The sequence below is a fragment of the Salvia splendens genome, chromosome 17, assembly GCF_004379255.2.
Source record: "Salvia splendens isolate huo1 chromosome 17, SspV2, whole genome shotgun sequence".
NCBI lineage: Eukaryota > Viridiplantae > Streptophyta > Magnoliopsida > Lamiales > Lamiaceae > Salvia > Salvia splendens.
The window spans coordinates 27,790,086-27,811,309 of record NC_056048.1 but is presented as its reverse complement, the minus strand read 5'-3'; the positions used below and the strand labels follow the sequence as shown (position 1 = coordinate 27,811,309).

The following is a 21,224-nucleotide window of genomic DNA, read 5'->3' as shown; positions in this document are numbered from 1 at the left end:
CTATGGAAGTTAAAATTCAAAAATCTCATATTTTAATTAAGTTTTATAATAAATAATTAAATAGAAAACGAAATAATGAGAGCCACGAATAGTGAAGGGAAGAGATAAATAAGAAATGGAGGATTGGAGGTGTTGTCTCATAATTTTGTGCAATAGTTTTAAAATCAATAAAATTGCAATACAGATTGTATTATTTGAGATGATTAACCTTATTTAAGTCCTTCCTGTTTACCTTATTTAAGTCCTTCATGTTTCAATTAATAACAATACATCAAATTCATGATTATAACCTTATTTAAGTCCTTCCTTATTTCCGATGATTCACTCTGAGAAAAACACTTACTCACGAGCAACCACCACCACCTGCTTCCCGACGCTGCGACCGGAGTATAAGCCAACGAGAGCCCCAGACGCGCTTTCAATGCCTTCGGCTATGTCTTCGACGTATGTGATCTTCTCTTCCTTGATTAGAGCACAACCATCTTCCGGAACTTCGGGTAGATATGGTATTGGTCGGAAATGATAAATCCTTCCATATGGATCCGTTTTGTCAATAGGTTAAGCAAGTTGTGGACGCCTTCGAGCTGCTCAAGGCTGTATTGGGAGATCATCCCACAAACAGCAACACGGCCGTGGAGTCTCATGTGGTTTAGCACCGCTTCGAGCATCTTTCCTCCCACGTTGTCAAAGTAGATGTCTATGCCATCGGGGAAGTACCTAATGAACAACAACACAAATATGTGAGTATTATCTATATAGCGACAAATTGCCGGAAAAACTATAAAATTTGGTCAACTTCTTTCAAAAAACTAACCAAAAAAGTATATATTCGGATCTGTTATCCACATACGTGGGATGATTGCAAACTAATCCGTACTTCGTGGTTTTTTCAGCTAATTTCTACCAAACTTCGCAGTTTTTTTGCTAGTTTTTATGAAATTTGTGTTGGATACAATTAGGGATGTCAATTTAGCCCGCAACCCATGGGCTGACCCGAATAGCCTGCCAAATTTATAGGGTTAGGGCTGAAAATTTTCAGCCCGATAAAATTATAGTCCGATTAGCCCGCACCAGATTAACCCGCAACCCGTTAGGGCCAGACCCGAAAACCCAATGGGCTGGCCCAAAAACCCGATAAAATTTCTATTGTTCTATTTATTTGACTCTAATTCGACACTTCATTGATTATTTTATAATATAGATTACTGAAAAAATAACTTTCCATTTTATATATTAAATATATAAATAACATATTAAAATTTTATTAATATAATAATAGATAAATGAATTAGAAACTTAAAATTTACTAAAAAATATATTTAAATTTCTAAACATGCTTTAAAATTTATTGATGTTTATGTTTTATTTTGCATAAATCTCAAATATTAGTATTTGATCATATTTATGTTTGAGTTTAAGCATATATCTCAAATTTATCATAATTAAATATTTTACATTTTATAAATATAACTAATCGTCACCATTATTTAATGGATTGATCACATGTTAATTTTATCGGTAGAAACCCGATTAACCCGATGGGCTAGCCCGAAACCCGAGCTTTTAGGGTTAGGGTTGAACTTTTTTAACCCGAAAAAATCACAACCCGATTGGCCCGCACCTGATTGACCCGCAACCCGAATAGGGTTGGCCCGAAACCCGGTGGGCTGGCCTGATTGACATCCCTAGATACAATAGGATTCTTTTCTTATATAAGAACATAAAAATGTGTATTGTGTGTTAAATTACTAGCTATGCTTCTAAGTTAAACAAGTATACACATATTTATAACAATGATAGATCATAGGGAGGCAAAAGGTCACCTCTTCAACGCTGCATCATAGTCTTGCTCTTCTTTGTAGTTGAATGCTTCGTCAAACCCCAATTTGTTCTTCAGGAAATCGACCTTCATCAATGCAACAGCCGAATTGTTCATCAAATGTGAAACATAAACTTGCCACAGAAGAAAAATAGCTTAATGTTCTAGAGTTTATTCAGGCGCTAAACGTTATTGCTTAATAGAGTGTTAATTCTGGCGCTATAACGTTATTTATGAAGGTATTAAGACACTAAATGTTCTAGTGTGTGTTTTTTTTCATAGTCATAACATAATTACATCACTTTACCTGTGGTCATTGATTTATGTAAAAATCTCATTTTATGTGATAATCAAGAATAATATTTTGAACGTATAAACTTAAATAATTCACATTAAAATTAACCGTACGAAAATAATATATTTATCCGTGACTAGTGGGATTTTAATCCATATTTAATATATAAAAACGGCAAACTATAAACAAAGTTCAAGAAACAAAAGAAAAATACTCCGTTAAATAATAGTCAACCGAATAGTGCACATCTAACATAGTTCCAGTCTCGTTAAATAAACTATAGGGAATAAGTAGAGTATATAAATTTTATCGCTATTTCATTTTCCTATTTTGCCACTAAATTTATTAAGGCGTTTTTTTTTCTCTAAATTGTTAGATTGAAGATTGTAATAAATTTTATTTTCATTTATTAAAAAAATAAATTTAATTTATTCTATGAGTATTATTTTAGTATAACATTTTTTAAGTATCACTGCTTAGTCTAATGATTCATACAATAAGACTATTTCCGTAATGATAGATCTAGACTATTGTTATATGCCCATCTGTATTCAAATAATATTGGCCTAGATATTGGAGCCTTTCACAAAGTAATTTGTTGCCTTGGTTGATTCAAATTAAATGGTTACATTTAAAATTATATAATTTGCAAAATTTCGATAATTTAGAATTTTGGTTAAATTAAAATAATTATATGGACTGTATCGAGCTAAGTCACTAGAATATTAAATATATTCAGGGAATAAGGATAAAATTTTAAGAGTTTTAACACGCCCCCTCATGTGTGGACCGAAATGACATATCGGACTTCCATCACGTGAGTCAGAAATGACACATCGGACTTCCATCACGTGAGTAGGCAAGAGAAGAGATAAAATTCATCATCTACTGACAAACACGGATTTTGCATGTTTTTAAGGGCTAGATTTGACTAGTTTTAAATGTCAATCATGCAAATTATGCTCTTAAATTGCATATATTGTACAATTGGTATTTTTAATGTGTTTGTTGATAAATGATAGAAAAAGATAGAAAAAAAATGCAAAAAGGTCAAGGTGTAACAGCCTCTGTTCGAGCCCATTCTTCCAGCAAGTTTGAAGTCCAATAAGTGCTTACTACATGTCATTCTCTTCGTCTTCGAAAGAGCTTCGCGTGGATACCTTAAACGTCTCAATCGGAGTTCTGTAGAGAATGTTATTATAATTCTACGAACATTGCGCAATGCAGTCAAAGCTGACGGAAATTTGGGCGGAAATTCAAGAAAGAGAATAAATTATTAAATTGTGAAACCAAATCTCTCTCATTTCTTGTAGGGCACGAAAATAACCATGAGTAACCCTTTTTTCTAGCCTATAAATACTCCTAAACCTAATTCATAATCCCGATCTCAGAGCCTCCAATCCTACTCCCTCTCTACACTTTCTTCCATTCCATATTCCATACATAATTCATCCATCTTCCATTGGAGTGTAGCTCTGCAGATCCAGGCAAGAAAAGACTGGAGATTGAAGATTCAACCTTGGGTTTTATCAATTTCTTTCATGTCTAGTACTTTTATTATTGATTTTACTACTTGTCTATGAGTAGTTAAATATTATTTTTAGATTTTTTGGTGAAGACTATTATGAACATGTTTTGATTTATTGAATTGAACCTTTTCCTAGCTATTGTGATTGTTTTGCTTGTTTTTGTGCTTTTATTGTTCTTTTGTCCGGCCAACTTTAGAACTATGTCCATTTAACTAGATTAATCGAGAGATAGCTAGTTTTACGTGGTAAAAGGAACGGGTACAACACATAGGTTTATCTGCACTCGAGAGAGGGGACCCTTTGTGGACTTGAGTCTTAGGAACTTAAGGAGTTAGAATCTAATCTATTGGAAGGAAACTTTGATAGTTAGAGTCTAATCTACTGGATAGGTGCACTTGAGAGAGGGCTTATCTGAAAATCGCGACATTCCTAATAATCCTGGAGACACATAAAGGTAAAGGTTCTGTGAGATTAATCATCACTAGGTCGTAGTAGTTGGATCCTAAAACTCTACTTTCTTTAGCCTGCTTTGTATTATTTTGTTTTTATATTTGTTTATATTTATGTCTAGTTTATAAAACCAAAACCTAAAAGTCCGTGTCTCTAGATAGTATATGACGCTTAGTATATGATAACCAGTTGCAATCTTATTCCCTGTGTTCGATATCCCGGTACTGACTTTTAGCTATACTAGTTCTACCCTGTAAACTTGCAGGTATTTTTAGTGCTAATAAATAGTGCATCATCTACTTGAGCCCGCTCTGATACCGTATTAGAAATGAGTCACTCACCCCTTAAAATGTCTTATAAGGGGAGGGCTATCCACACTTATATAGAGAAGCTAGGATCATCACCAAATCGATGTGGAACAAGATTTTAAGAGTTTTAACAGCAAGCGACCAAGTATTAATTACTCTACCTAATAGGTCATTAACAATAATAATACATAACCACATCATACATGCAACGCTAACAAACGTATTAGATTCAAGTAATAATCTTTAAATGAAATTTCCTGCGTCTATCACTGCATATTTTGATGATTCATTATGTGAAGGTATGGCCGGTATGACTGCATATGTTGGATTTTACGAGGTTTGCATCAGGAGCTGTAGGTCAGCTTGTTGGCCAATTTGCTAATCTATTTGGGTGTCATGTCGTTGGAAGCGCAGGATCACAACATAAGGTCTTTTAATTATTCTTTTAAATTAATTTATTAAAATTCATTCACCAACTTCTTTTTTCAATTTGAATTTGCTTAATTTGTTGGTGATTAAATGAATATGGAATTTAGTAGTGATAATTGACATACTACATAACTATACGGTAAAAAAGTCAACTCTAATTCAAGGTTTAAAGTATTCGGTATGCATTAACTTTAATAAAAATTAATACAAATAACCTCAGCAATTATCTTCATACTGAAGCAGCAGTTTTATTTTGAGAACTGCAATTACTTTAAGTTTTTTTAGTTAATTTATTTATATTTATATTACTTTGTTCAAGGTTGATCTTCTGAAGAACAAACTACAAAGAGGCATATATTTAAATGGACAAAATTTATTTTTACATATACAATTAATAAGTGATAGAAGTCATAGGAATATCAAAATTTATCTGAACCAATGTCTTTGCTACCTAGTGGGCCACCAAGATATTGGGCGGAGTACAAACATATACGGCGTACATTTTATTACTAATCGGTGGTCATCTTTTATTGCCTCAGTTACCAGAGATTATACAGCCCGCAACCCGTGGGCTGGCCCGAATAGCCTGCTAAATTTACAGGATTAGAGTTGAGAATTTCTAGCCTGATAAATTACAGTTCGATTAGTCCGCACTCGATTAACCCGCAACCCGTTAAGGTCATACCCGAAAACTAAAGGGCTGGCCCAATTTGTTTGACTCCTAATTAACACTTCATTGATTATTTCATAATATAGATAACTAAAATAATAACTTTTAATTTTAGATTAAATATATAAATTATATACTAAATTTTATTAATATAATAATAGATAAAATAAATTAGAAACTTCAAATTCACTAAGAAAAACATTTGAAATTCTAAAAAATGCTTTGAAATTTCTTGATGTTTATGTTTTATTATGCATAAATCTAAAATATTAGTATTTAATCGTGTTTATATATATATATATATATATATATATATATATATATATATATATATATATATATATATATCAAATTTATCATAATTAAATGTTTTACATTTTATAAATACAGTTAATTTTCAACATTATTTATTGGATTGATCACATGTTAAATTTATCGGTAGCAACCCGATTAACCCGTTGGGCTAGCCTGAAACCCGAGATTTTAGGGTTAGGGTTGAACTTCGATAACCCGAAAAAAAACCACTACCCAATTAGCCCGCACCTGATTGACCCATAACTCGGGTAGGGTTGACTCGAAAACTGCTGGGACGACCCGATTGACATCCCTACCAGAGACGTCAATGGAAGTTAAAATTCAAAAATCTCGTATTTTAATTAAGTTTTATAATTAATAAATTAAATAAAAAATGAAATAATGAAAGCCATAAATAGTGACGGGAAGAGATAAATAAGAAATGGAGGATTGGAGGTGTTGTCTCATAAGTTGTGCAATAGTTTGAATATCAATAAAATTGCAATACAGATTATGTTATTTGGGATGATTAACCTTATTTAAGTCCTTCCAGTTTCAATTAATAACAATACATCAAATTCATGATTATATATTTATAATTCATGATTATAACCTTATTTAAGTCCTTCCTTATTTCCGATGATTCACTCTGAGAAAAACAGACTTACTCACAAGCAACCACCACCTGCTTCCCGACGTTGGCACCGGAGAATAAGCCAACGAGAGCCCCAGGTAGTTTGCAAACTGACCAACGAGCTGACCAATAACTGAACCATCAAATTCTTTGCACCCTGCACTCCCAACAATGTAACAACCTGCGGTCTTTGCAAACTGACCAACGAGCTGACCAATAGCTCCGGATGCAGCAGAGACTGATACCGCTCGCCCATGGAAGGTGTATACACGGCGTGATCGCAAAGACAAGGATTGAGGAAAATCCTGATTGTCTTATTATTATTATTTTCTTCTTATTATTGTTATCTTTGATTGCTTGATTAGGATTTGATTGTGGGATTAGTCAATGATGGGGATTTTATTGATTGATCAGTCAATGATTATGTTTTGATTGATTGATTAGTCAATAATTGGGATTTGAATGGCTGAGATTTTGATTTGTTAGGCCCTATATAAGAGATGGCAGAGAATAAAAGAAGGTATCTCTGAGAAATCATTGTAAACGGTGTAGCTGTGGCCTCAAGGAGGATTATTATTGTTTACCGATTCCTTTTTATCCTATTTCCATTCCACTAAATACTCTTACCCTTCGTTTGCCTTCTATTATCAAATAATTTGTGTGTGTGAAAGTTGTGTTGCCTTTACTCCATAACAATTTGGTGCGGTGAACAATGGTCGAGACTCGTTCATCATCTGTCCAGTCAGATGACACACTTGCTCGTGTCGCTGGTTTGGAGAAGGCAGTAACGACCCTGGATTCCCCTTTTGATGCATGTATCGCCCGTTGCCTGGAAACTCAACTAGGCCCCATTTTGCTCAAACTTAGAGGCGCTCAGCCTCCGTCAACTGGCCAACCATCAGATGCTTCCGGTCTAATCTCTCCACCAGGTTCACAACCATCCATGTCCCTTCCTCCGTTCGATGGGACAGATGCAATCGGGTGGCTCGCCCGCGCTAGCCAGTACTTTATGGTGAACAAAACTCCCACTAGCAAACGTTTGGACCCGGCGCTCATTGCCTTGTTAGGCCCAGCTCTCCCTTGGGTCCAAATCTTAATGCGTCGCTATCCATCTCTCTCGTGGGATCAATTTGCCCACGAGCTACTTGTCCGTTTTGGGGACAACACTGCCCGTGATGGGTATGAGGCTTTGGCAGCAACTAAACATGTTGGCTCTCTTTCAGACTATATTGCAGCTTTCGAGTCACATCTAGCACAGCTGCCCGACCTCACCGATTGTCAGTTTTTGGGGATTTTTCTGGCTAATTTACAGCCATCCATTCGTTTACAGTTGCGTGAGAACATCACGAACTATTCTGATGTTGTTCAGATGGCGAAACGATATGAGAAATTATATGCTCCTTTGGGCTCCACGACGAAAAACTCATCGAGCAATTTCTCAACCGGCCGTTTTTCCTATCAATCATATTCGAGTCTCGTTCAGACTGCCTCTAGGGATTATTCTACATCCATTACAGCCTCTCTCCCAAATGGCCCGCGCCCGCCCCGTCGTTTTCACACCATGCCACAAGAGGAATATCAAAAGCATCTTGCAGCGCGTACATGTTTTTTATGTGGACTCAAGTACAACCCTACCCACCGTTGTCCACCCAAAACTTTGCAATTCATCATCACGCACGAGGAGGACGATTCCACTGATGACGACGACCAGAATTACAACAATGAATCTTCCATCTGGTAATGGGTCATTGCTTCAGTTACAGTTATCTGAACTATCCTCTAATGGTTTAGATAGTTGCCACACCATGAAGTTATCTGGAAGCATTGCCATATACAACGTCACGGTAATGGTAGATAGTGGTGCTAGTCATTGCTTTATCGCCGACCATGTGGCTACCCGACTCGGTCTTGTCATCACATCCACAACTACTTTTTCTGTCCGTTTGGGTGATGGAACCAAAGTGCGCAGTGGTGGGATTTGCCACGATGTCAAGTTGTTATTGGCTTTGGAGCCATTTCTACTTTCTTGTTATGTCTTTCCTTTACGAGGGGTGGATATCATATTGGGAATTTCTTGGCTGGCTTCACTCGGCGACGTCAAGGCCAACTGGCGGGATTTAACTATGGAGTTTACACTGTTAGGCTGCTTAGTACACTTACAGGGGGATCCAACTCTCACCCGCCGGGCTTGCACGCCATTTGAGATCCGCTCCTTTGAAGCAGGTGATGACTCTTGGCTCATTTGGTCACTTGATGCAGATCAGACCACAACAGCTTTTGGGTTTGCTGAAACCCTTCCAGCCGCCTCTAAACGTCAACTCCAGGTCCTCATTGAAGCTTTTCCGGAAGTCACTACTGCCGCTGCCTCACTTCCTCCTCACCGGCCCATTGATCATTGCATACCCCTACAAGCTGGCTCTCAACCAGTCTCCGTCCGGCCCTATCGATATAATCATGCCCAGAAGGACGAAATGGAAAAATTGGTGTCCGAGATGCTCACCGCCGGAATCATACAGCTAAGCACTAGCCCGTTCTCGAGTCTGGTCCTCTTAGTTCACAAGAAAGATGGTTCATGGCGATTTTGTGTTGATTATCGTGAACTCAACAAGCGAACGGTGCCTTGCAAATATCCAATTCTAGTTATCCAGGAGCTTTTGGACGAATTACATGGTTCAAGATGATTCAGCAAACTTGACCTTCGCGCTAGATATCATCAAATTAGAGTGGTTCCCTCCGATGTTGCCAAGACTACTTTCCGCACTCACTCGGGCCACTACGAATTTCTGGTAATGCCATTTGGTTTAATAAATTCCCCGGCCACATTTCAGAGTCTAATGAATGATATCTTTCGACCTTTCCTACGACGATTTGTTTTGGTTTTCTTCGATGATATCTTGGTCTATAGTCGCTCCTGGGAGGCCCATATTGAACATCTTCAAAGTGTCTTCCACATCCTCAATGATAACGCCTTGATAATTAATCCGAACAAATGTATTTTGTGGCGAGAGCAAGATGAATATCTCGGTCATATTGTTTCCTTGCAAGGAGTGCACATGGATCCAATGAAGATATCAACAGTTCTTCGCTGACCAATCCCCTCGACGATGCGTGGTGTTCGAGGATTCCTCAGCCTTACGGGGTACTATCATCGTTTTATTCGTGACTACGGAAAAATCGTAGCTCCCCTCACAGCTTTGTTAAAAATTTCTGACACTAAGAAATTCCATTGGAATTCCGACGCTGAGGAAGCATTTCAGGCCCTCAAAAAAGCTCTCACCACAACCCCAGTGCTTCGTATGCCTGATTTCTCTCAGGATTTTGTGATAGAGTGTGATGCTTCAGCATGTGGCTTTGGCGCTGTCCTTATGCAAGACTGACATCCCATTGCTTATTTCAGCAAGGCCATATCTACTCGTTAGCTAGCCAAATCAGCTTATGAGAGAGAACTAATGGCTCTCGTCCTTGCTATTCAACATTTGCGACCTTACCTCATTGGTCGCCGGTTTGTGGTTTGCACTGATCAACGGAGTCTTCGCCACTTACTTACTCAGCCATTGACCACCTCGGCCCAACATAATTGGGAAGCTAAATTTTTGGGTTATGACTTGAGTGTGGTCTACAAAGAAGGAGCGTTAAACCGGGCAGCGGATGCCTTGTCACGCCAAGAGGAAGACATAATATGTGCAGCTATCTCGACACCAGTTTGGCTTGACTGGTCAGCTATGCAGAGTTCAATCGACCAGGACGCCCATCTCTCGGCAGTCCGTTCTGCTCTTATGCAAGGCAAGCCTTCATCCAAACACTACACCTTAAATCGTGACCTATTGTTCTATAAGGGGCATCTGGTTGTTCTACCACACTCCGAGTGAATTCCCAAATTAATAGCAGAGTTTCACATCACCCCAAGTGGTGGTCATGCAGGGGCTTATCGCTCATATCGCAGACTTGCTGCTATTGTCTACTGGCCCGGAATGGTCAAGCACGTTTCTCAATTTGTTGCAGCTTGTGCAACGTGCCAAAAGCATAAATATGACACCCGAGCTCCAACCGACCTATTTACACCTTTGCCAATTCCTTCGCGTGTATGGGAGGTATTAGTATGGACTTCATCACGGGATTAGGGTAGGGGCGTAGATTGCGTGCTAGTGGTGGATTGGTTCTCGAAGTATGCACATTTTCTGCCACTTCGCCACCCCTTCACAGCTCGTCAAGTGGCTGAAACCTTCAATCGAGAAATTGTACGATTACACGGCCTTCATGGCTCCATTGTTTCAGATCGGGACCCAATCTTCCTCAGCACTTTTGGCAATAACTATTTCGATCAGCATACACCTCTTTACGTATGAGCTCCGCCTACCATCCAGAAACCGACGGTCAAACTGAAGTGCTCAACCGTTGTTTGGAAACATATCTGCTTTTTTTTCATCCGAGCAACCGAAACAATGGAGTAAATGGCTCGCATGGGCTGAGTACTGTTATAACTCAAGCTATCAAACGGCATCTCATACCACCCCATTCGATGTAGTGTATGGACGCCGACCTCCCACCATTACGAGCTTCCTGCCACGGGAAGTCAGAGTCCAGGCAGTGGCCGAGGATTTACGTGCCCGGGATGAGACATTGGTCCACCTGCGCTACCATCTTGAGAGGTCCCAACAAAAGATGGTTCGAGCAGCCAATCATCACCGCCGCCATGAAGAATTCGTTGTGGATGACTTGGTTTATCTCAAGTTCCGACCCTACCGCCAGTCCACATTGTTTCGTTCCAAGAATCGTAAGCTGGCGTGGAGTTGCCAAAGTAGTGGATTCATCGAATTAAAAATTCAAGAAACACCAAAAAACATGTGATCAACATTTTATCAATGGAAAGATACAATTTTTATTTCTTTCCCAAACATCTCAAACTATTCATAAAACAAGAACCTCTGCAGATGAGTATCACTTGCTTCTTGTTAATTTCCTCACCCATTTTGCTCTACTTCAGTGTGTATGTTTATGTTTTTTTTCTTCGTGAGAGATGAATAGCTATGAAATTTTATACTAGTAGTAATTATTTTATTTAAAAATGGAAATGATATCTCAAAAAATGACAAGGGATTATGGAAACAAATTAGGAAAGTATGTTAGGATAGTGACAAATTATAGTGATAATACTGTTATGCTACTTTTATTTTTCCACTACCCGATTAGCCCGCACCTGATTGACCCATAATTCGGGTAGGGTTGGCTCGAAACCCGTTGGGCCGACCCGATTGACATCCCTACCAGATACGTCTATGGAGGTTAAAATTCAGAAATCTCATATTTAATTATGTTTTATAATAAATAAATTAAATAGAAAATGAAATAATGAGAGCCATGAATAGTGAAGGGAAGAGATAAATAAGAAATGGAGGATTGGAGGTGCTCTTAATTTGTGCAATAGTTTGAAAATCAATTCAATTGCAATACAGATTGTTTTATTTGGGATGATTACCCTTATTTAAGTCCTTCCTTTTTACCTTATTTAAGTCCTTCATGTTTCAATTAATAACAATACATAAAATTCATGATTATATATTTATAATTCATGATTATAACCTTATTTAAGTCCTTCCTTATTTCCGATGATTCACTCTGCGAAAAACAGAATTACTCACGAGTAACCACCACCACCTGCTTCCCGACGCTGCGACCGGAGTATAAGCCAACAAGAGCCCCAGGCGTGCTTTCAATGCCTTCGGCAATGTCTTCGACGTATGTGATCTTCTCTTCCTTTATTAGAGGCACAACCATCTACAAGAACTTCAGGTTGAGATGGAAGTGGTCGCTAGCGTAAAATCCTTCTATACGGATCCGTTTTGTCAATAGGTTAAGCAAGTTGTGGACGCCTTCAGGCTGCTCAAGGCTGTATTAGGAGACCATCCCACAAAGCGCAACACGGCCGTGGAGTCTCATGTTGTTTAGCACCGCTTCGAACATCTTCCCTCCCACATTCTCAAAGTAGATGTCTATGCCATCGGGGAAGTACCTAATGAACAACAACACAAATTTGTGAGTATTATCTATATAACGATAAATTGCCGGAAAAACTATAAAATTTGGTCAAATTTTTGTTAATTATGGAGCCTAAAATATCTCCTACCATATTTAGGATTTGTTTCCTTGAAGTATATTTCCTTGTGATTGATTTATTCCTTAGAAGATATTTCCATATGGAATATGTTTCATAGTTTGACTAGAATTAGGGCTCTCTATTGTGCTTATAAATAGAGGTGCTCCCTCATTGTAAAATCATTCTGAAATTATATAGTGAAATCCCTGACTTGGCATCGCCCACAGACGTAGATACAGATTGTATCGAACTGGGTAAACAATTTCTTGTGTTCATTATTCTTCATATTTGTGATTGCCTGTGGTATCTAGGCCTAAGGTTTAAGAGGAAGAAATCACGATGGGGATCGACAGGAAGATTGTTGTAGAGAAGTTCGACGGATCTGATTTCGGATTTTTGAAGATAGATTGAGGATTACCTGTACGGTAAAGATATGTGGAAACTTTTAAAAACCAAACCCGAAAAGATGGAACATGAGGAGTGGGAGCTGCTAGACAGAGAAGCGATGAGCGCGATTAGGCTATCGTTGTCCAAGGATGTGGATTATCACACGACTGCAGCAAAGTCGACGAAGGAGATAATGAAGATCTTGGAGGAGATGTATCAGAAACCATCAACTGCAAACAAGGTACATCTGATTAGATGATTGTTTAATTTTAGAATGCAAGAGGGAAAGTTGGTGCAACAACATCTTAACGAGTTCAACATGATTACATCGTAACTGAACTCGGTTGATGTAAATTTCGCTGATGAAATTCGTGCCCTAATTTTGTTATCGCCATTGCCTGAGAGTTGGGCTGGCACAGTGACAACAGTCACCGCTATAGAAACAAACCTGGCAATTGACAGAGTAAGAGATCTGATGATTGGTGCGGAAGTTCACCGGAGAGAATCATGATCTTCTACTTCGGGATCAGCATTGAGTACAGAACAGAGAGACAGATCGAAGGGAAGGCAAAATCGTGGAAGATCAAAATCCAGAGGAAGGAGCCAATCCAAGAAGGATTTGGATCAACTTAAATGTTGGAATCGTGATGAGTTTGGACATTTTAGAAATTAGTGTGAGGCACCCAGGAAATATAAGAATAAGGATCAACAAGAGAAGAAGACAACAAATGCTATCATGTCCAATGACGATGGCGAGGCGTTGGTCCTAAGTGTGAGTAGTCCGATGGAATCGTAGGTATTGGATTCTAGAGCGTCATTCCATTCATGCAGCAATGTGGAGATAATGAAAAACTACATTTCTGGAGATTTTGCGAAAGTACATCTGTCTGATGACGAGCCCTTAGATATCGTGGGAAGGGGAAACGTGAAGGTAGTGACATCCAATGGATCCGTGATAAAACTGAATGGCGTCATACACATTCCTGGATTACAGAGAAATTTGATTTCGATTGGGAAGCTTGATGCAAAAGGGTACGCAGTGACGTTTGGCTACAACAATTGGAAGATTACCAAGGGAGTTATGATAGTAGCTCAAGGTAAGAAGGATAGTACGTTGTATACCACAACTAACTCCAAAGATTGCATTGATCTTGCAAGTAAATCAAATAATGCAGGTTTGTGGCACTATCGTCTTGGCCACATGAGCGAGAAAGGGATGAAGATAATGTGCTCAAAAGGTTTACTGCCTGGCCTAAAAACTGTTGAAGTTGGCCTATGCGAGGATTGCGTGTTTGGGAAACAGAAAAGGGTGAGTTTCTCAAGGGGAGGCAAAAAATTGAAGACATAGAAGTTGGAGTTGGTCCATAGTGATCTATGGGGATCAACACCAGTGAAGTCCCTAGAAGGTTCTGAATATTATATACATTCATCGACGACTCCACTCGAAAGGTATGGGTTTATTTTCTGAAGAGTAAATATGATGCGTCTGATGCTTTCAGGAAGTTTTGCGCCGAGAATGGAATTCGCATGGAGAAGACTATGAAAGGAACTCCATAACTGAATGGAATCGCAGAGCGCATGAACAGAACGTTGAATGAGCGAGCAAGATACATGAGGTTGAAAAGTGGATTGCCAAAGAATTTTTGGGCAGATGCAGTCAACACAGCTGCATTCCTAATCAACAGAGGTCCATCAATTCTGTTGGAGTTTCGAATACCTAAGGAGGTTTGGACAGGAAAAGAGGTGAATCTATCCTTCCTACGTATCTTTGGTTGTGTTGCTTATGCTCATGTTAGTTATGTTGAAAGAAGTAAGTTGGATGTCAAATCTATTAAGTGTACGTTCATTGGCTATGGAGGCGTTGGGTTCGGTTATAGAATCTAGGATGAGCAGAACTGTAAGGTTATTCGCAGTAGAGAAGTCATTTTCAATAAACATGTATTGTACAAGGATAGATTGGAGGCAATGAGTTCCAGCAGTTTTGAGCCCCAAGTGGTCGAGCTAGACATCTCAAACTCGAGTGGTAGCAAGGAGAGTCAGAATGCTGAAGAGGTGCTTGAAGAAGAACCAAGCACTCCACCACCAATTATTCCGCTGCCTAAACAGACTAGAGAGCGACGTGCACCTGATAGGTACTCGCCCTGTAATTTCTATTTGTTACTTACTGATGGTGGTGAACCTAAGTGTTATGCAGAGGCAGGAGAAGGCCATAATAAATGAAGGTGGAAAATTGCCATGGATGACGAGTTTGCCTCTCTTCTCCTGAATGGCACATGGGAGCTTGTGGAACTTCCAAAAAGGAAAAAGGCATTGCATTGCAAGTGGGTCTATCGAATTAAAGGTGAAGCTGATGGTAGCAAGCGCTACAAGGCTAGGATGGTTTTCAAGGGATTTGAGCAACGATATGGTATAGATTATACAGATGTTTCCACTCCTGTTGTAAAACTGACTACTATTCGTTTAGTGTTGAGTATGATAGTTGCAGAAAATCTATTGTTACATCATATGGATGTAAAGACGGCATTCCTTCATGGTGATTTGGAGGATGAGTTGTACATGATACAGCCTGAGGGATTCGTAGTAAAAGGAAAGGAAATCTTGTGTGCAAGTTGAAGAAGAGCTTGCATAGTTTAAAGCAAGCTCCAAAGCAGTGGTACAAGAAGTTTGATGGATTCATGATGGAGCTTAGCTATAAAAGATGCTACGCTGACCATTGTTGTTACTACAAGACGTTTGACAAGACCTATTATATCCTGTTATTATATATTGATGATATGTTGATCGCAAGAGATGATCAAAAGGAGATGGATAAGTTGAAAAGTCAATTGTCTAAAAGATTCTCCATGAAAGATCTTGGAGAGGCTAATCAAATTTGGGCATAAGAATCGAGCATAACAAGACGGCAGAAAAATTGTATCTTTCGCAAGCTGCTTACATAGGTAAGGTTTTGAAAAACGATTCAACATGGATAATTCGAAGCAAGTAAGTGTGCCTTTGGACAGTCACTTCAAGCTGTCGAAGAAGGAGTCGCCGAGTACAAAACAAGAACGTGCTGAAATTAAGAAAGTTCTTTATGCTTCAGCAATTGGCAGTATTATGTATACAATGGTGTGTACGAGACCAGATATTGTACAAGCAGTGGGAGTAGTGAGTCGGTTCATGGGTGATCCGGGCTAGCAACATTGGGAAGCAGTTAAATGGATCCTTCGATATTTGAGTCGGTTCATGGGTGATCCGGGCTAGCACCATTGGGAAGCAGTTAAATGGATCCGGGCTAGCAACATTGGGAACTCTAAATGGATCCTTCGATATTTGGGCATAAGAATCGAGCATAACAAGACGGCAGAAAAATTGTATCTTTCGCAAGCTGCTTACATAGGTAAGGTTTTGAAAAATGATTCAACATGGATAATTCGAAGCAAGTAAGTGTGCCTTTGGACAGTCACTTCAAGCTGTCGAAGAAGGAGTCGCCGAGTACAAAACAAGAACGTGCTGAAATTAAGAAAGTTCTTTATGCTTCAGCAATTGGCAGTATTATGTATACAATGGTGTGTACGAGGCCAGATATTGTACAAGCAGTGGGAGTAGTGAGTCGGTTCATGGGTGATCCGGGCTAGCAACATTGGGAAGCAGTTAAATGGATCCTTCGATATTTGAGAGGTACTACAGAAAGAGTCTTATGTTTCAATGGCAAGAATGTCGAGCTGGCAGGTTATGTGGATGCAGACTTGGCGTCCAATGATCTTGATGGGAGAAGATGCACAACCGGGTATGTATTTACTTATTGTGGTACTGCTATTTCATGGACTTCTAAGTTGCATAAGATCGTTGCTTTTTCTACTACGGAGGCTGAATATGTAGCTGCGACGGAGGCAAACAAGGAGATGGTGTAGTTGCAGAGTTTCTTAGATGAACTTGGGAAGGAGAACAAGAGTAGCTTACTCTACAGTGATAGTCAGAGTGCTATTTTCTTGGCAAAGAATCCAGCGTTTCATTCTAGGACAAAGCGTGTGGAGTTGAAGTATCATTACATTCGACACCTAGTGGAGATGAAAATCCTGCAACTTGAGAAGATACTTGGAAGTGAGTATCTAGCAGACATGTTTACTAAGGTGGTGACCTTAGGGAAATTGAATCTATGCATTGCTTAAATTGGCCTTGGAACTTGAAGAGAAGGTTAGGCGATGTTAAGCGGATGCAGGGATGCGTTCACGAGTATATGGTTGTTTAGGAATTGTTAGTCTCCAAGTGGGAGATTGTTAATTATGGAGCCTAAAATATCTCCTACCATATTTAGGATTTGTTTCCTTGTAGTATATTTCCTTGTGATAGATTTATTCCTTAGAAGATATTTCCATATGGATTATGTTTCCTAGTTTGACCAGAATTAGAGCTCTCTATTGTGCTTATAAATGGAGGTGCTCCTTCATTGTAAAATCATCCTGAAATTATATAGTGAAATCCCTGGCTTGGCATCACCCCAGACATAGATACACATTGTATCAACTGGATAAAGAATTTCTTGTGTTCATTCTTCTTCATATTAGTGATTGCATGTGTTTATTTCCCGACAATTCTTTCAAATAACTAACCAAAAAAATTATATATTTGGATTTGTTTTCCACAGACGTGGTATGATTGCGAACTGATCCATACTTCTTGGTTTTTTCAACTGATTTACCAAACTTCACGGTTTTTTGGTAGTTTTTGTGAAATTTGTGTTGGATACAAAAGGATTCTTTTCTTATATAATAACATAAATATGTGTATTGTGTGTTAAATTACTTACTATTCTTCAATGTTAAATAAGTACACACATTTTTATAGGAATGATAGATCATAGGGAGGCAAAAGGTCACCTCTTTAACGTTGCATTATAGTCTTGCTCTTCTTTGTAGTTGAATGCTTCGTCAAACCCCATTTTTTTCTTCAAGGGATCGACCTTCATCAATGCAACATCCGACTTGTTCATCAAATGTGAAACATAAACTTGCCACAAAAGAAAAATAGCACATAAATCGACCATCAATCTAGCCAACAATCTAATAAGTTTTCGATAATCCATTAGATTCTGACCTTTTCTTTGCTCCGTGTACTCCCAACAACGTAACAACCTACGGTCTTTGCAAACTGACCAACGAGCTGACCAACAGATCCGGATGCAGCAGAGACATACACAGTTTCCCCCTTTTTGGGAGAGCAAAACTCAAAAAATCCAACATAAGCTGTCATGCCAGGCATGCCTAAAATGATAACACGAAACGCGTTAATTTTCAGTCTCACGTTCGTACATCTCCTATCATTGTTTTTCAGAAATTATCAAGATACAAGCCACAAATCCAACATTTCCCAATCTATTCACCTCCTCATTCAAGCATATATAGTTCATCAACAACTTGTTTCATTAACAGTTTAACTGCATACATAAATAGATAAATAACTTGTGCAGAAACTAGTTCTACCTCAGAACTAGGAAGCAGGAATCTAGCGTGAAATTTAAAGGCTACAAGCTAAATAAGCCAATCATCACAATAGGCTCGAGAAACTCACTAAGAATCCCTTTATAATAAGAGAGAGACAAATCTTTATCATGAATCTTAAACAATATGTCTGGATCTTTAATAAGGCTATACTCCTTCCAGCCAGTAAACCCCCAAACTAGCTCGGCCGTCTTGAAATTTGGATGAGACGAATCCAGTACTTTCAACACTCCATATCCAGAAATAGGTTGTCACCAGAAAAAGGTCAAACATGAATTAATCTCCGAAACACAAAAAAGATGCAACCAACATTGTATCAATGGAAAGATAACATTTTTTATTTCTTTCCCAAAAACCTCAAAAAGACATAACCAACATTTTAACTATGGAAAGATACAATTTTTATTTCTTCCCACTATTCATAAAAAAAACAATACTATTATATTCCAATGCGATCATCTACACAATATTTTATTATAAGTCAATCTTTCTTTTAATAAAATAAAAAATTAAGGGCCCCATTCGGTATCGTGGAGTAGGTGATCCGATCTGCTTTGAATTTCTTTCTATTCCAACAAGAAGAAAAAATTAATTTCAACAAGAAAAATTTCACTAAAAAAACTAAACTTACAGAATCCAGCGTGTAAGAAGACATATAGAGCACCCGCTTCTTCATGCGGCCAAGAATGTAAGGATCGATGGATAAGTAGAGATTCTTCACCAAAACGGCGCCGTCGCAACCACTGGGAATTTTGAGCTGAATTTTGGAAGTTCTAAGCGACATATCAGATTCTTTCACAGATGTTTCGACATAGTTGCTGAGTATCACTTGCTTGTTTCTAATTTCCTCACCCATTTTGCCGTTAATTCTGGTGGAATTCTGGTGTTCAGCTTCATTGTTTTATATCTGAAAAGCTCTTGGCCCGCACTCTTCTTCTTAGACTTTGCAATTTTCGAAAGCACCTATTTAATAAAAAAACAAAAATTAACACCTAAATCTCTAACCCTTTCGTACTGACTGGGATCCTTTTCCTGCACACTAGCAACTGTTTTGCGGATATAATTCAATTAAGCACGTTATACTGACCAGTAACCAATGCCTAGAATGCAACTTATCAGTGTACAAGACCGCAATGGACACAAACTGTAAGAACGGAAGAGGTTGAGGTGTTTAAGTGTTAACATCATTGTCTCGGTAGACGCCATGGAGGAATAGTTCAAAGCATCGCGCTACTGGTCCGCCTGTGTATCCGATGGTGCTATCTATGGATGGTTCAAAGCTAAAAACTACCTATCCGTATGCTTATATACCTCGTGAGGGTTGAGCTTGTGTCTGCATGCATATGCATTTGGCTTTTTCCACTCATTTAGGGGATTATTGGAATCTTAAATTTAAGATGCCCACTCAACAAAGTTTGACCAATAATAAATGTGACGAAACATTTAATTTTTGGAAATTAAATGATATAGCGTCGATATACGTTCCGCGTAGATGACCGTAGTATATTCACTTTCTCAAATCCGATTCCCGGTGAGTGAGAAAAAATTGGAGTAAAGTTGGTCACATTGTAGTTTTTGATAAAGCTATGAGATTAAAGCTTAGGGAGTAATTAACTAGTGTTAATTATCCCACATAGGAGATGATATACATCTTTTAATGTGTATTTATTAAGTGACTTTACTACACTTAATAATTATAGTGGAGATGGGTTGAAGAAGCTCACACAAGAGCACATGCGCGCCGAGCCGCGCAGTGCCCGTGCCCGCACCCGTGCTCATGTTCATGCTCATGCTCATGCTCATGTTCTTGGACTTGGATCTTGGCAAATGGTCTTTGGGTGGTCTTTGGGCTTGGTGCTTGGGCTTGTCCCTGGACCCAAGCTTAATGTTTTGGACCAACGCTTGGTCAACCTGCATATGCAGAAGATTGAACAACTTGGCACGCTGCGACTTGATCAACTCGGCATGCAGCGACTTGATCAGCTGGGTTGACAGCAACTTGATCAAACCACGTAGTGAAGTCCACACGCGACGGATGAACTGGGCGTGTACAGCGTCTAGGTTCAACGTCGACCACTCCTGCTTTCAAATTCGTAATGGCTGGCGGTTACAGCCAATTCATGATGAGCCATGATGACTACCATCAAGGCTGAGATAACCCCTGCAGTGGACTAGGCCTATAAATAGGCTAGTCACTCCTTGCATCAAAGCAATCAGAACATACACACAAGCATCATACTCTCTCTGCATAGTCTTTCTTCTCAAAGCTCTGCCCTCTCCTCTTCCAGTTCGTCGGAGCTCTGCTGATAGTGGTACTGCTTCACCAGAGACGTTGTCGTTTTATCTTTGGGGACGACACGCCAAACCGAGAGCATTACCGGGGCGTATCTCGTCTTGCGGAAATAGGACTTTCCTCGACTCGGCTAAGTTTAATTTCCATTATACAGCTTCGTTGTATTTTTTCAGTTTCTGTTCTTCCTTCTTGGGTTGTATTACGCCCGGTTTTTGTTTATCTCTTGTAATTCAAGTTTCCACCAACAATCGCAAGACGAGATAGACTTGTCGTTGAACGGTCGAACCTTAACTGAACTTAAAACTATCGAAACCTATTCCTTTGCTTGGAGATGTCGACCAACGCCAACACCTCCGCTGCCACTACTTCGGCCACCGCCGCCTCTACTGTTCCGGCCACCACCGCTTCCACTGTTCCGGCCACCGCCGCCTTCACTGCTGCCGCTTTCTCACCAACATTGATGGGTCAAGGCACTCCTTTTTCTGCCTCAGATACCTCTTCGGTATGGGACAACCCCTTTGGGGCGTCCACTGGATCCACCT

General features: G+C 39.1%; 2 protein-coding genes and 1 pseudogene across 2 annotated transcripts; 1 reads left to right on the top strand and 2 right to left on the bottom strand.

The window, feature by feature from the left end:
• Positions 1–467: 467 nt before the first annotated feature.
• LOC121774574 ((+)-pulegone reductase-like) lies at positions 468–6,684 on the bottom strand. Its single transcript, XM_042171422.1, has 3 exons — positions 6,544–6,684; positions 1,824–1,906; positions 468–717 (listed from the first exon to the last, which is right to left on the bottom strand). Exons 1-3 carry the CDS (start codon positions 6,682–6,684, stop codon positions 468–470), a joined length of 474 nt encoding a protein of 157 aa, XP_042027356.1.
• A 456-nt stretch (positions 6,685–7,140) lies between these two features.
• Positions 7,141–9,109, top strand: LOC121774573. Its single transcript, XM_042171421.1, has 2 exons — positions 7,141–8,165; positions 8,224–9,109. Exons 1-2 carry the CDS (start codon positions 7,141–7,143, stop codon positions 9,107–9,109), a joined length of 1,911 nt encoding a protein of 636 aa, XP_042027355.1.
• A 2,714-nt stretch (positions 9,110–11,823) lies between these two features.
• Positions 11,824–19,566, bottom strand: LOC121773217 (annotated as a pseudogene).
• Between the last annotated feature and the right edge of the window lie 1,658 nt (positions 19,567–21,224).

Excerpts from the sequence above, each read along its gene's own strand:
- LOC121774574 (XM_042171422.1), bottom strand. The coding sequence starts at position 6,684 with ATGGGCGAGCGGTATCAGTCTCTGCTGCATCCGGAGCTATTGGTCAGC. Across the intron at positions 1,907-6,543 it reads AGTTATTGGTCAGCTCGTTG|GTCGATTTCCTGAAGAACAA; the intron begins GTCAGTTTGCAA and ends GCATTGATGAAG. Across the intron at positions 718-1,823 it reads TATGATGCAGCGTTGAAGAG|GTACTTCCCCGATGGCATAG; the intron begins GTGACCTTTTGC and ends GTTGTTCATTAG.
- LOC121774573 (XM_042171421.1), top strand. The coding sequence starts at position 7,141 with ATGGTCGAGACTCGTTCATCATCTGTCCAGTCAGATGACACACTTGCT. Across the intron at positions 8,166-8,223 it reads AACAATGAATCTTCCATCTG|TTGCCACACCATGAAGTTAT; the intron begins GTAATGGGTCAT and ends TGGTTTAGATAG.